Genomic DNA, 14,390 nt, shown 5'->3' with positions numbered 1-14,390 from the left:
GTAGTAATCTAGCTTCTTTTTTTTTTTTTTTTTTTTTACTGGAGGAGTAGCTTGCTTTCCAGCCCAATGAAACTATCTGCTAGTGCTTTATTCACTTATCTGAGCTTTTTATTCTCCTTTATTATTCTATTGCTTCTAACAGGACAAATAAATGAAGAAACTAATGATAACTGATCATAACTTCTATAAACGGATGGAATTCTTTTTCAGTGTTCTCTAACTTGCATTTGTCCTAAATTTGAAAAAGTTACACCCATAAGAATCTCAGTAAAGGAGGCAACTTATATTTGCAACTCAAGTCATGTACTGTCACTCCATATTTATTCAGTATTAAATTTACTCTTTTGCTGTTGAAATAGGATTCCCTTTCAGTTGCCAGCTACATGAGCCCAGCTGGTAGACTAGGAGAACAAAATGCCACAGAAACCAATGAAACTTTATTTGCTGAACTATTTTGTTTATTTAGGAAGCATAATATAGTATAGACAATATTGGGTTAGATATCTAATAACCTGGAATCTGGACCCTTTTCTGCCATGACCAAGCATACATATAGCATTCAGAAAATCATACCCCTCTCAGTTTTTTTTCATTTACAAAATGGAAATCTGTTTTATTTTACTTAATGTGCATGCAAAAGAAATCACTGTTATTTCATTTCCCTAAGACAGAGCCCATTTTCTATGTATATTTGTTTTATAATTCTCTTATTCCCAAAGCATTTGCATATTTCATAATTCTATTGCAATACCACTGAGAATCTCAGAAAAAGCAGCAAGTACCAAATATCACAAATGATGTTCACATTTTTCCTTTTTAGATGTTGATGAGATAAACTCTTAGGCCTTTCATAGCTTTAAAACAGTAACACTCAATACTCAAATTTATATCTAATATTCACATATCTCTTGCATGTAAAGAAAACTGACATGCACATTCTCCTATCTGAGAAACAACTGGACATGACACAGTGTCTCTCCATGTGAGGCTAGACTTCAAAGTTTTAGTATGTTTGTTTTCCTCTCATATACATAAAATTTTGCAGGACATCTCACATCTTTTATACACCTCTCTTACACACTTTGGACTATAGCTAATCCATTTGTCTGTGCATAGATGTTTTTAGTAAATATATAAATTTGAAACAACAAATTACTCAATGTGTTTTATGTTCTTACACATTAGAAATTTTGAAGAGAGAAAAAAATGTAACCAACAATTTGACAGAAGTAGAGATTCTTAAATGTTTACTTTGAAATATAAATGTCTACAGCCAAGTAGAGCACACAAAAAAGAAGCTGTAACTGCTTGCTCTCAAAACTAAGCTGGTCATCGCTGTTGAAAAAGCAGCCTTTCAGATCAAGATGACAAGTACCTGGCCAACATGGGAATTGTCCCACACCTGGCCAACTCCTCACCCAAAGTAGACATTAGTGAATCGATACCAGAAATCAAACTCTTTGCTCACTTTGTTTAAAGATTAACCTGGCTGAATCCTGAGCTGAGTGACACTGCCATGCTTTTATTACCCTTTGGCTGAATTTTTAACAAAACTATAATTACAACGAAGAAGCAAAGTTCTCCTACAGCTTCCTTGAAAAATTTAGTCAACCTCACCTTAGTGATTTTAAAGCTCTAGCTCAAGGAAACTCAATGCCTCCAAACACGCACACAGACACACATGCATGCATGGGTACGGACACACACACATGCATTTTGGGGGAACTAGAGAAAATTCCAGACTCTAGGACAAAAGTCTAGGGCAGATTGTCATGTTATTCTAGAATTATTCTTCCATAATCAAAGGAGAGAAGAAAAAAGTTCCATCCCACAGCTTAACACAAAATACAATGTTGATTTAGCTAAAATTATACCTCAGTTTTCAAATTTATCATTAATTATATTCTCTAGAAAAGCATAATTCCAATAGCAAGACTATGCAAAAGCTAATTATACAGACATGCTAAAGCCCTCCAGAAAAACAGAAGAAATCAGCACTTACTTGGCATAATCCGCTGATACACATATCCAAAGATTCTGTGTAGCAGCGAGTCCCATCTAAGACCTTTGGTGCAAGCTCGACAATCAGGGATGTTCCTTTGGCCTGACACTTGAGAGAGCATGGGTTGTCAGGGTCGTTGGACACAGGAAGCCACTCGTAAAACTGACCATGGTGCTTGACATCATTATGAGCTGAGCATTGTTGAGCTCGGAAATCACCTGCTTCCGGTGGACAGTCCTGGAGAGGAAAAAACAATGGACACATACAGGTTAAGGAGCAGCACTGGTCCATCAAAGTCTTCAAAAAACAAAGTCAATTTTCTGGTCATTACAGAAAATTGGTCATTACATTTCATGTGAGAAGTCACACAATTACTTTTCAAACTGCAGAGCTATGCAAAAGTAATCACCTTGACATGTATTTTCTGATTGAAGTGGTAATTAACCAGCTCACATTAGACACAATATTAACTGGAAAATGAACTACCTAGAAATACCATTTTTCAAAGAGGCCTATTGGATCAGGGATTCCTCTGCATTGTAGTATTTTAATTTCCTTGGAACTTAAGTAGAACTTGGTACATCAAAGGGTTAAGCTCTGACAGTGAAAGCTATGACATGCTTTATTTTAGCAACCAACAGCAAAAGTTCTGATAATTCCATTAAAAAATCTTATGGGGTTGTCTATGAATTGGTTCTTCCTAAAGTTTAGAATTAAACATTAGAACACAAAAGAAAAAGCAATATTTACAGGTGAATTTCTTCAGCTTATGGTTTGGCCAGTAGAAAGGTATAGAGTCCTCCTCTGATGGAAATGTGGTGGCAATCTGGGACTTGTCTGTGTCCAAAGTTTCCTTGTGTTTAGAATAGTGGCGATGCTTGGGCCTAGCTCTCAAGGTCATTGAGAGAATTTTATGTGTTGAAGTTGGCTAAACACCAGCACAAGGAAGACAGAACAAAGTCGCTATAGTGGTCATTATTTAATGAAGTTGTTAAAGAGAAAGAGCTGATAAATTAGGTTATTCTCTGCTTTTGATTTTTAACAGAGACTAATGGAAAATAAGAACATTTAAAATGTATATTTTATAAAGGGCATTTCTATTTTTTAAACCTTTTTTAATTGAAGCAGCATTGCATTATTATAAAAGTTTTAGGTGTTCATTGTTAAGAAGCAACATGTGTACATATTGTATCAGTTTACCCCTCGCTATCCAATTTTATCCTTCTCTATTTAAACATAAATGGAGGTACATTTAAACATAAAACAGCCATTATCTAATAAATGACAAGCCTCAGTGGAAGCATGTATGATTTAACTTTTAAAATAGTCTACACTTGTAGACTACAAGTGATCAGATTAAGATTTACAATGGAAGATTGTTAAATATCCATCTGTGGACATAACTACAAGATTTTTATCTTAAATAATAGATTTGCATGTGTACCTCAGCAGTTCTTGGTTACTCCATCTTCACCTTTGAGTTCTCTTACACAAGGTTTCTTTCTCTAAAAATGCATTTACATTTAAAAAAAAATACTATGAGGATAGCATTATTTTATTTTACAAAATGGAATTCCTGACTCTTTTCAAATTTTATTGGTACTATTAAATAGCACATAAAACTAATATTTGGGTGCACAAATTCTTCTTAGAAGTGAGGCATAAATACTTCTTTAATGAACTTAAAATAGCTTATAATATAAAATCTCAGAGGTATTTTATTGCTACTAATATACACATTTCAGAGCTAATAAAACATAGTCATAAAGGAAAATAACAATTCATATATCAGTATAGATGCAGAGGTAAATCTGACAAATCTAAAGTAACTTTAAATATTGTCTGAAAAAAGGATAAAGTCATGACTTTTTAATTTCTTAAACTATAACTTACCATTTAAAAATTATAACAATACATTTTTCTTCTTGTGTTAAACTTTATTTGTGATATTTGTTTGTCATGAGAAATAAGACCAAAACCTCAATTTGACACTATACATAGTGAATTTTATGAGGGCAAGAAAACTGCCTTAAGTTAAAAAATTGAGATTAGCATTATCCTATTTTATAAAGAATCAGGAACCCCCGATTCTTTATAAATTTTATTGATAGTACATCAAACTAATATTTGGGGTGCACAAATTCTCTTTAGACAAGTGAGTCACAAATAATTAAATACTTATTTAACATGTACTTTAATACCAGCTCTTTCAGACTTTGTTTTAAGTGAGAGCACAAGCTTAGCATTGATTAGTTTAGTAAAATGAATCAGGTAATTCTTCATGGACTACAAATATCCCAGTTTCCCCTTGTAACAAAGCCTATCAGTACTGTCTAGCCCTCATTAGCTTCTCTCTTAACATAATCCTGTGACTAATCACAGCCCCAATTTACAATTCTCTTCCCTAAATTCCATCATTTGAGACGCTTCAAAGACTTTCAAGTTCCTGCCTCCCAGACTTAGTAACTTTAATAAACCAGCTTTATTTGATTGACCAATTTCCCTGGTAGTCATCAAATGATAATTTCTACAGGTAAGTTCAACAGTTCAAGTAACACTTAAATATAAATCGCCTATGAAGTCATTTGACTATTTACAGCAGAAACACTGCAGAGAACTCAAAGTGGAATATTGAGGAAACTGGTTAGAATAGTGCCCAACCCTTCTCATAATTACCTTTCTGTCTCCTATATGTAAAAATGAATTAGCGACAAAGTACTCAGACTGAACCATATTTTCATTAAGAAATAAGGGTAATATATAAATTGTATGTATAAAATATGTAATTGTATTTACAAATTGTATAAGTCAGAGATAAATTTTAAGATAACATATTTTTTTTACTGGTTATGTTCCACATCTTAGTGCAAATATAAAACTCTTACATAGGGAATTTTATGCATGCTTTCTTTTCAACAAAATGTGTTAGTTCTTCCCATATTTATTAAGACTCACAGGCGATCAAAGGAGAAACAACTAAAAAGTTAAAATGTTGACAATTTTAGGTGATTTTCCTATTAGAAAAACATTAAACATATGTAGATACAACAGACCATCAATATGAAGACATTTTATTTTTTGCAATTCACCTGCATCAAATAGTTTAGGAACACGTATTATAGATTTCATGAACTTTCATACTAAATAAATCACTGATAGTGATAATGCCAGTGAGTACTTTTACATTTGTTCCAGGTAAAAGTTTGAACTTTTTGCTCAAGCTTTTGTAAGGATGGGAAAACATATTTTACTAAATGGAGAGTTACTTAAAAACTAGAGTTCAGCATTGGAAACTGAACTTGAATCTAGTGCTTCAGTTTATTTGTACTTGGCAAATGCGGCTTTCTGTTTTAAGAAAAATATTTAAGAGGACTTATAAAACAGGTTCAGAAAGGCTTTTGGACATCAAATAACTCCTACAAAATAACAATAAGATGATTTAAGTGTAAATGAATCAGAAACACATGAATCAAATTTCCCTACAAAAACACATTTTTAAAAATTAAGGGAAGAAAGATTTGGCAAAAGTTTCTTTTGTTGAACCCAAAACATCTTAACCACAGTTCAAGACACTACTGAACCACTGATGCGTCTGTGAATCATACAGCTTCAGAGAGGAAACTCAAGCAAAGTCATTATAGTCTCTGCTCCCACAGTCATCAAAATAACAGAATAATTTTTATTGGTATAATGATTCATTGTGTACAAACTTTTCAGTTTTTAATTGTATTTTAGGCCATGAAACCATTATCATTTATGATCTCCCTAAATGTCATGTTTAGAAACTGATGCTCTAACTGCTTTGAGAAATATTTAAAGTCTAATCCTGGGCATCATCTTCAGGGTATCAGCTTCTGGTAGGATGATTTGTGATTTAACAAGTCATCAGTGCTAAACGTGATGGGTGGTTTCCTTAGGGTGTGACACCACACACACACACACACGCACACATACACACACTAGATTTCTACTCTCTTAAAATCTTAGTTGTGGTGACATCAACATGGCAGCGAAGGGATGCTAAGACTAATTTCTCTCATAAACAACTAATCAAAAGGACTAGCAATGAGATCTTCATGGAGCCATATGCTTTGGGCCAGCCTGAGGATGCCAGCAATTCACCAGGACACAGAGAGCAATAAGGGGACATAGGATGGAAGGAAAACATGGTCTTGTACTCCTGGCATATCCGGGACATCTGCCCACAAAGCCAGCCTACACTGTGCAGCCTAGACAGGAGCTCAGCTTGGAACCCACAGCACCCTGCCCTATGACATCTTTGGCCCCCAGACATCCACAGATGGGCAACTGAAGCCTTGGCCCAGGCTGCCAACTCCATGGCCACGGTGGCCCAGGCACTAGGAAGACAGAAGAACATGAAATTAGCACAATGACAGAAAAACTACAGCAAAACACAAGTCAAGTTTCCAAGAGTCCAAGACAAGGAGCTAATAATGAAAATGATGAGGGGGGAGAGACAGGTAACCTATAAAGGAAAAGTAATTAAGCTGACATCATACTCCTTTGAAGAAACCCTTAGGGCAAGAAGAGAATGGAGTGACATATTCAACAATCCCTAAGACACAAAATGCCAAGCAAGAATATGTTACCTTTCAAAACTTTCTGCCTCTTGAGGGAAAAATAAGGATGTTCCCAGGCAAACAAAATCTACAGAAATTCATTACCACTAAACCCCCACTCCAAAAATAATACAGGAAGACCTAAAGCCAAACTGAAAGAGGAATGACTAGGAAGAAGAGAATATGGTGAGGAATAAGACCACAAAATGATAGACATAATGGCAAGTTCAGACTCTAATGTATCAATAATAACCCTAAATGAAAACAGACTAAATACATCAATAAAAAGACACAAAGTAGTCTGGATTATAAAGCAGATTCCAGTCTTCTGTTGCCTCCAGGAAACATCTAACTGCAGAAGATAAACATATACGTAAGGTAAAGGGCTGGAGAACAATTCTACAAACAAATGGACCCAAAAAGAAGGCAGGAACAGCTATATTTATAGCAGATAAAACACATCAAGCTAAAACAGGTGAAAAGAGACATAGATAGTTACTACATTATGATCTAGGGGACTTTATACCAGGAAGATGTAATACTCATCAATACAAATGAAGGAGTACCAAAATACATTAACAATTATCACTTCTGGAAACAGACATCAGAGAATATACATATGTAGTAGGAGACTTCAACACCTCACTCTCACCAATGGACAGGTTATCCTCTCCAATCATGAAGATACCAAACTAGACATAAACTACAAAAAGAAAGCAATGGACACTCCCATTTCATGGGAGATCTCATGGAGAGTTGACCCCAAACCACTGGAAGACATTTGGGTTTATGTGCAGGTCAAAGAAGTTAAAAATAAACTGAGATGAATGACAATGAAGACACAATTTTTCAGAATACAAGGGGCAGAGCAAAAGCAGTAATAAGAGGAAAGTATATAACCATACAGGGCCACATCAAGAAACAAGAAGAAAAAAACAAAAACAAAAACAAAGAAACACCCTAATGTCTTATCACATAAAATCGAAAAGAACAAAACCCTTCCAAAGATCAGAAGAGAGGAAATAAAAATCAAGCAGAAATAAATGAAATAGAAATAAAAAAGACAATCCAAATGATCAATGAAACCAAAAGCTATTTCTTAAAAAAAAAAAAAAAAGACAAATCTCTAGCCAAGACAAAGAAAAATGGGAGAAAACCCAAATAGGTTCATAAATGAGAGAGGAGAAATGACAACAGAAACAAACACAGCAGAAATCCAGAGAATAATCAGAGATTAATATGAACATTTATATGCAAACAAGTTCAACAATCTAGAAGTGATGGACAAATTCTTAGAACTATACAATCATCCAAAGTTGGATAAATAATAGAAAATTTAAAACAATTATAAGCAACAAAATTGAAACAATAATCAAAATTCTCCCCAAAAACAAAAGCCCAGGATCTGATGATTTCACAAATGAGCTATACCAAACATTCAAAAATGAATTAGTGCCTATCCTCCAAATACTCTTCAAAAAATTGAGAAAGGAGGAATATTACCAAATACTTTTTTATAAAGCCAACATTACACTAATACCAAAACCAAACAAATAAAGCACAGAAAAAGAAAACTATAGGCCAATCTCTCTAATGAACACAGATGCAAAAGTCCTCAATAAAATCCTAGCAAACAGACTCCAACAATGCATCAAAACAATAATACACCATGACCAAGTAAGATTCATTCCAGGGGCACAAGGATGGTTCAACATCCGAAAATCAATTAATGTAATTTAACACATCAACAACAAAAAAATAAAAACCATGTGCTCATATCAATAGATGTTGAGAAAGCACTTGACGAAGTTCAACATCCATTTGTAATGAAGGCCCTTGAAATCTTTGGAATGGAAGGAACATACCTTAACATAATAAAAGCCATACATGAAAAACCCACAGCCAAATCATCCTCAGTGGTGAAAAGTTGAAAGCCTTCCCTTCAAGATCTGGAACAAGACAAGGATATACATTCTTATGACTGCTTTTCAATATAATACTGGAAGTCCCAGCCAGAGCAATAAGGCAAGAGAAAGACATACAAGGAGCTCAAAAAGAGAAAGAAGTAAAACTATTGTCATTTGCAGACAATATGATAACATAGAGAACCCTAAAACTCCACAAATTAATTACAACAATACAACAATAAACCAGTTTAGCAAAGTGGCAGATACAAAATCAACACACAAAATTCAGTAACCTTCCTGTATGTAAACAATCAGTCTGAAGAAGAAATTAAAAATAAAATAAAATAAAATAAGTCCCATATACAATTGTACCAACAACAACAAAAAAATAATTAAATACCTGGGAACAGCAAAGAAAGAAAAAGGCCTATACAAAGAAAAATGATAAAACATGGTTAAAATATAAAAAAGAAGACACAAAGAAATCCCTTGCTCAAGTATTGGAAGAATTAACATTATCAAAATGATGATCCTACCAGAAGCAATTTATAGCTTCAAGACAATTCTGATAAAAACCTCAATGGCATTCTTCAAAAAAAAAAAAAAAAGAATAAACAATGCTACAATTCACATGGAACCACAAAAAAACTCAAACAGCCAAAGCTCTCGACTAAAAAGGAGAATGGAGGCATCACATGCCCAGGCTTCAAACTATACTACAAAGCCATAGTAACTAAAACAGTATGGTACTGGAATAAAAACAAAAACATACAGACTAATGGAATCAGAGTGAAAACCCAGAAATAAAGCCACACACGATGGAGGACTAATCTATGACAAAGGAGCAAAGAATATGCAGTGGAAAAAGGGCAGCCTGCTCAATAAATGGTGCTGTGAAAACTGGACTGCCAAATACAAAACAAATACAAAAGAATAAAGCTGGATCACTGCCTCATACCATGCACAAAAAACAACTCAAAATGATTAAAAGACTTGAAATTAAGACCTGAAACTATAAAGTAAATAGAAGAAAATACAGACAAAACACTAACATTTCAGTATCATCTTTAATGACTCATCTCTCAAAGCAAAGAAAGTGAAGGAAAAGATGAACAACTGGGGTCACATGAAATGGTCTGTTCAGATAAGGAGACAATAACCAAAACAAAGAGACACCCTACTGATTGGAGAAAATATTTACACTCCACACACCTGATTTCAAAGATATACAAAGAGCAAGACTCAACAAAAAACAAAGTAAACAATCTAGTCAAAAAATGGGAAGAAGAGCTGAAACATTTCCAAAGAGGAAAAACCATCAGCCAACAGGTATATGAAAAAATGTTTCACATTATGGATAATCATTGAAATGCAAATCAAAGCCACAATAGATACCACCTCACACCAGTAAAAATGGCACCTATTGAAAAACATGGAAACAACAAATGCTGGTGGTGAGTATGCAAAATGGTCCAACCACTATGGAAAGCTAGGGCGGAGGACCCTAAAGATATTAAAAATAGAGATATCATACAACCCAGCAATTCCTCAACTAGGAATCTACCAAAAACATTAACTCATAAGGAATTAATGAACTTGGCTCATTGACAGTAATTTAAAACGACTAAATGTCTAGTGCCTATTAGAATTAAATACATCCCCTAACGGGAACCTGGGAAAAAACATGGTATGAGGAGATGTACTAGACTAGTTACCCGCAAGTTCCAACCTCTGTATATCTGCAGCAACACAAACTAGAATAGAATGAGTGGAACAAGACAAGAGCGTGTTCTTTAAAAGCACAAGAATAAAATCTGACCTTTTATTTGCTCCCAATATAATTAATAAAGTCTGTGGAGTTCTGCCATATATGATTCCAATTCAAAATTCAAAACATTTTCTGGTTAATCAGCTCACCAGTGGGAAAAGATAAGATGGATCCCAGATGTCCCTGATGATCATAGGTGGATCGGATTACATTAGGGGAGAAGGATAGCTAGTTCCCTAAACTGGTGAAATGTAAAAGATGTTATCTCAGCAGCTAAGGTGGCAGCATCTGAGAGACCCTTAAAATGGCTTTGAAATAATAAGTGGAAAATAGATTCTGGTTGAGGAAAACATTTTTGCTTTGTTTTCTTTTTTTTTTTTTTTAAAAGATTTATTTATTTGTGCATACAGAACTGGGGTACAGGCCAGAGGCTCAGGGGCGGTGAGAGGCTTCACCAGAGACAGAGTGGGGAGCAGGACAGGCAGATCCAGGAAGTACACTGCTGAGGGGAACAGCCGGCGGGTCAGGAGAGGTCTGACGCGCCATGTGGTCACCTCTGGGGCAGCAGGCGGGAATCGAACTCATGCGGAAGTGGCTTTGGCTTTTCAGTGCTGTGCTTTAACCCGCTGCGCCACCAGGGAGGGCCCTTGTTTTCTTGTTTTTAAAGGAGACGTTTTCTTTCAGTCTGCACTTATATTGTCCTTAAATATTTTGTTTGCCCTTCTCTTGTGATTTTGCTATTTCATTGAATTTACCACATGAGTGCCAGGAATAACTGCCATATTCTGATGTTATGGTTTACTTAACAGAGTCAATATTAATGACTGAGAGTATCTAGAAAACACTGGCAATTATATTTAGGTGACCACATGTAGAGTAGTACCAGAAGAAATCTATCCTTCTCACTGCATTTCCCTACCTTGCAAATTTTTCTTCTAAATCCTCTATCTCCCCTTTCCCCTCCAAGAATGTTCCTAGATAAGGAAAAATAAAGAATTGCTTAATAGGCATCTGCTTGACACTCTAGTAATTCTGGATTGTCACCACATGATGAAAACATGCAGATCTTTATCAGTTACTGCATTTTAGAAATACTTATTATTTCTAAGTTTTGCCTTCAAAACATTTGGAATTCTCAATATATTGATGGTAAATAGGAAAAGACTATCTTAAAAAGTTGTCTTCAATAAATGGATGGAGGTTTTGGAAAATATATCCCACCCTCCCAAAGTTCTAAAACTTGTTAGCATAATTAAGTAGATGATGGGTTACTTCTTTTACATATTTTGGTCTTTATCGCTTCATTTCCTGTTTTTTTTTTTTAAGATTTATTTATGCACCCAATAACTGGAGTATACACCAGAGGTGCAGGGGGTGAGGGGGTGGAGTGGGGGGAGGGGTGTGTGTGAGAAGATTTACCAGAGGCAGAGTGGGGCTTGACTAAAATACACTGCTAAGGAGAAGAGTGGACAAGAAAGGAGAGGTCTGCTATAGTAAGTGGGTTAGCTGCAGTGGCTGCATATAGTGTCATAGTGCTGATACTTAACCTCTTGCACCACCAGAGGCCCAACTTCCGGTTTCTTTTTTTCAAAAGTTGGATGAAACTATATACTAAACGTTAAATATCCACAAATCCATGCTGATTAATCTATGGTACTTTGTTGTGAGAACCATATTCAATTTTCAGTTTCTATTTCCAATCCAGACTTCTGAACTCCAGATAGCTATATACAACCACTTCTTTACCATTCAGCTTTTCAAGACATCACAGATTCAACATGTCCTAACTTGAACTCCTGATCTTCCCTTCTTCAAAATCTGTTTCCTTTGCAACCCTCCCCAGTCCAGTTAACGTCAACTCCAACTTTTCAGGCCCCAAATCTTAGAGCAGTGGTTCTCAGACTTGAGCATACATCACCATCACCTGAAAGGATTGTTTAAAATACAAGATCACTGGGTCCTTACCCTTGAGACCTTCTAATTCAGTAGATCTTAAGGCTAGGTCCAAGAATTCGTACTGTTATCAAATCTTCTGATGATGCTAATCTTGCTGGTTTCGTGAACACACTTTGGGAACCACTGCCTGATACTAACCCTGACTCATATTCAACCCATTAGGAAAGCAAGTCTCTCTATAAAAAGATGAAGGATCTGACAATAATCAGAATGAACATTAAAGCACGAGGCAGATGTGTCACCTTTCTCTAAAATGGTTTCTCACTTTATGCTGATTAAGGCCTAAAGTCCCAAATCAAGAAGAGGTAAGAGTTTGACCCCATAACTTCCAATTTTCTTCTTTATCTACCTGGCAACATCCATGATGATTTTTCCCAGCTACCACTTGAACATTCCAAGCATACTCTTTCTTTAGGATATGTGTGTTCTCTATCTCCCACTTATAATTTTTTTGCTTGTATTTCAAGTAACTAATCACTTCACCTCTATCAAGCATTTGCTCGAACCTCTCTTGATTAATGAGACATGCTTTAACATCCCTATACAAAACTGAACCACCCACTCCCACTGCACATTCCCTTCTATCCTCTCAAATGTTCCCCATCTTACCTAGCTACCTTTATGTTTGCCATATAATTTACTGTGCTTCTTTTATATTATTTGTTTCCTACAGTGATCTTTGACTGTTGAACTTGTTTTATACCAGTACTCAAACACTTGGACTTTGAAAAACAATGATTGTATCAAATTGACCAAAGAGTTCATGATTTCATTGTAGAAATTCCAATTCTGTTTCCCCAAATCTCTTAGGAAATCTAAATCTTGATGGTTTCTAATCAAGCGATCTTGGAAACCTTGATGGAATATCTATTTTTCTTTTTTTAAAAAATACAGATTTATAGGAATACTTGTACATTTCAGATACTAGGAACACTGAGTGGAGATTCTTGCCTACTTGCTGAATAGGCAGATTGACATTTCCTCTCCCATGTAAACAAATTTAACAGGGCAATACTAAGAAACATAAAATGGACTGAAATAATTTATTATTCAATAAATAGCCAGACATTTGTACATTTTATATAATATCAGTGTTGTTATATGCATACACTATAAAATATTAATGGTAAGGTATCAAGTTGTATCCCTCCAATTTGGCCACCTGCATATACTAACATCAACATCATCATCAAAAGCATTTATTTGTGCAAAACTCTTAGCTGCTATGTAAGATGAAATGAAACAGACATAGTCACTGCCCTGTCTAGACAGTCTTTGGGGAGACAATTCTATTATATCTCAAGAACATAATATTTAAGCCCCTAACATATCACTAAGAGTGCAAATGGGGTTGATTTTAGAGGGAGGTGTCATTGTAGGTAAAGGTGATACTTGGCTCATTCTTACTTCTTTTTAAAAATGCCAGCAGACTTCCTTGGGATACTAGATTTTCATATACAAGATATATTTAAAAAATCTTTGGGTTTTTTTTTTCTGGTATGAAAGATTAACAGGTTTTATTTTTTCTTCCAACTATCACTATTTTTGCAAATCATATTTAAGGGAAATAGTTTTCCATGAAAACTATTAACTATATGAATGCTTTATTATAAATCAGGTTCACAATCAATAAAATATCTTTACAGATTTGTGACCATGTGAAAAAATATGGAATGCTCTAGTTTTTTCAAGCTTTGGGTGTGCCCTACTCTGTGCCTTAGCTAAGTGAACACTAGTTACAGGTACACTCCACAGCACTAAACCATTCTAGTATGTTTGTTCAGGTCCAGACATAGAGATACAAAATCTGTGAAATAACAAATCATTAACCCCACCCTACTTACTTAATTAGAGCTTGTTATCTGAAAACAAATGCTTTGTCAGGCTAGTTTTTAATGTCTCCAGGCATCTGAGAGTTGATCTAAGTAAAAACATTTAGTTTTAAAAGTTCACTTTTTTCCCCTTTGGGTAGATTTTATTTCAGTGCTTTTATTTTTTCTCCTTTGAACAATGCAGACTTTTGGAATCCAATTCCCCAGAGGAATTTGTAGGAATGGTTGTAGTTTGTCATGTTAGACTCTTAAATTCTCTCAATTTTAAAAAATATTCATTCCTTGAGGGCTTTTATTATTTTTAGTCCCTTTCTTTGAATTAGCTCCAATTTAGCAGTATCTTTT

General features: G+C 34.9%; 1 protein-coding gene across 2 annotated transcripts in view; it reads right to left on the bottom strand.

Annotated features, from left to right (window-relative positions):
* ADAMTSL1 (ADAMTS-like 1) overlaps positions 1 to 14,390 on the bottom strand; it is a 340,785-nt gene that overhangs the window by 249,574 nt on the left and 76,821 nt on the right. For both annotated transcript variants that reach the window (XM_004677681.2, XM_012721598.1), the window contains exon 4: positions 2,003 to 2,239. In XM_004677681.2, the coding sequence (XP_004677738.1) occupies positions 2,003 to 2,239 (237 nt within the window). The remainder of the gene's footprint in view (positions 1 to 2,002; positions 2,240 to 14,390) is intronic.

This window comes from Condylura cristata, unplaced genomic scaffold (genome assembly GCF_000260355.1).
Source record: "Condylura cristata isolate star-nosed mole 26May11 unplaced genomic scaffold, ConCri1.0 scaffold00006, whole genome shotgun sequence".
In the NCBI taxonomy this organism is placed as follows: Eukaryota; Metazoa; Chordata; class Mammalia; order Eulipotyphla; family Talpidae; genus Condylura; species Condylura cristata.
The sequence above is the reverse complement of the archived record's forward strand: the minus strand, read 5'-3'. Positions and strand labels throughout refer to the sequence as shown.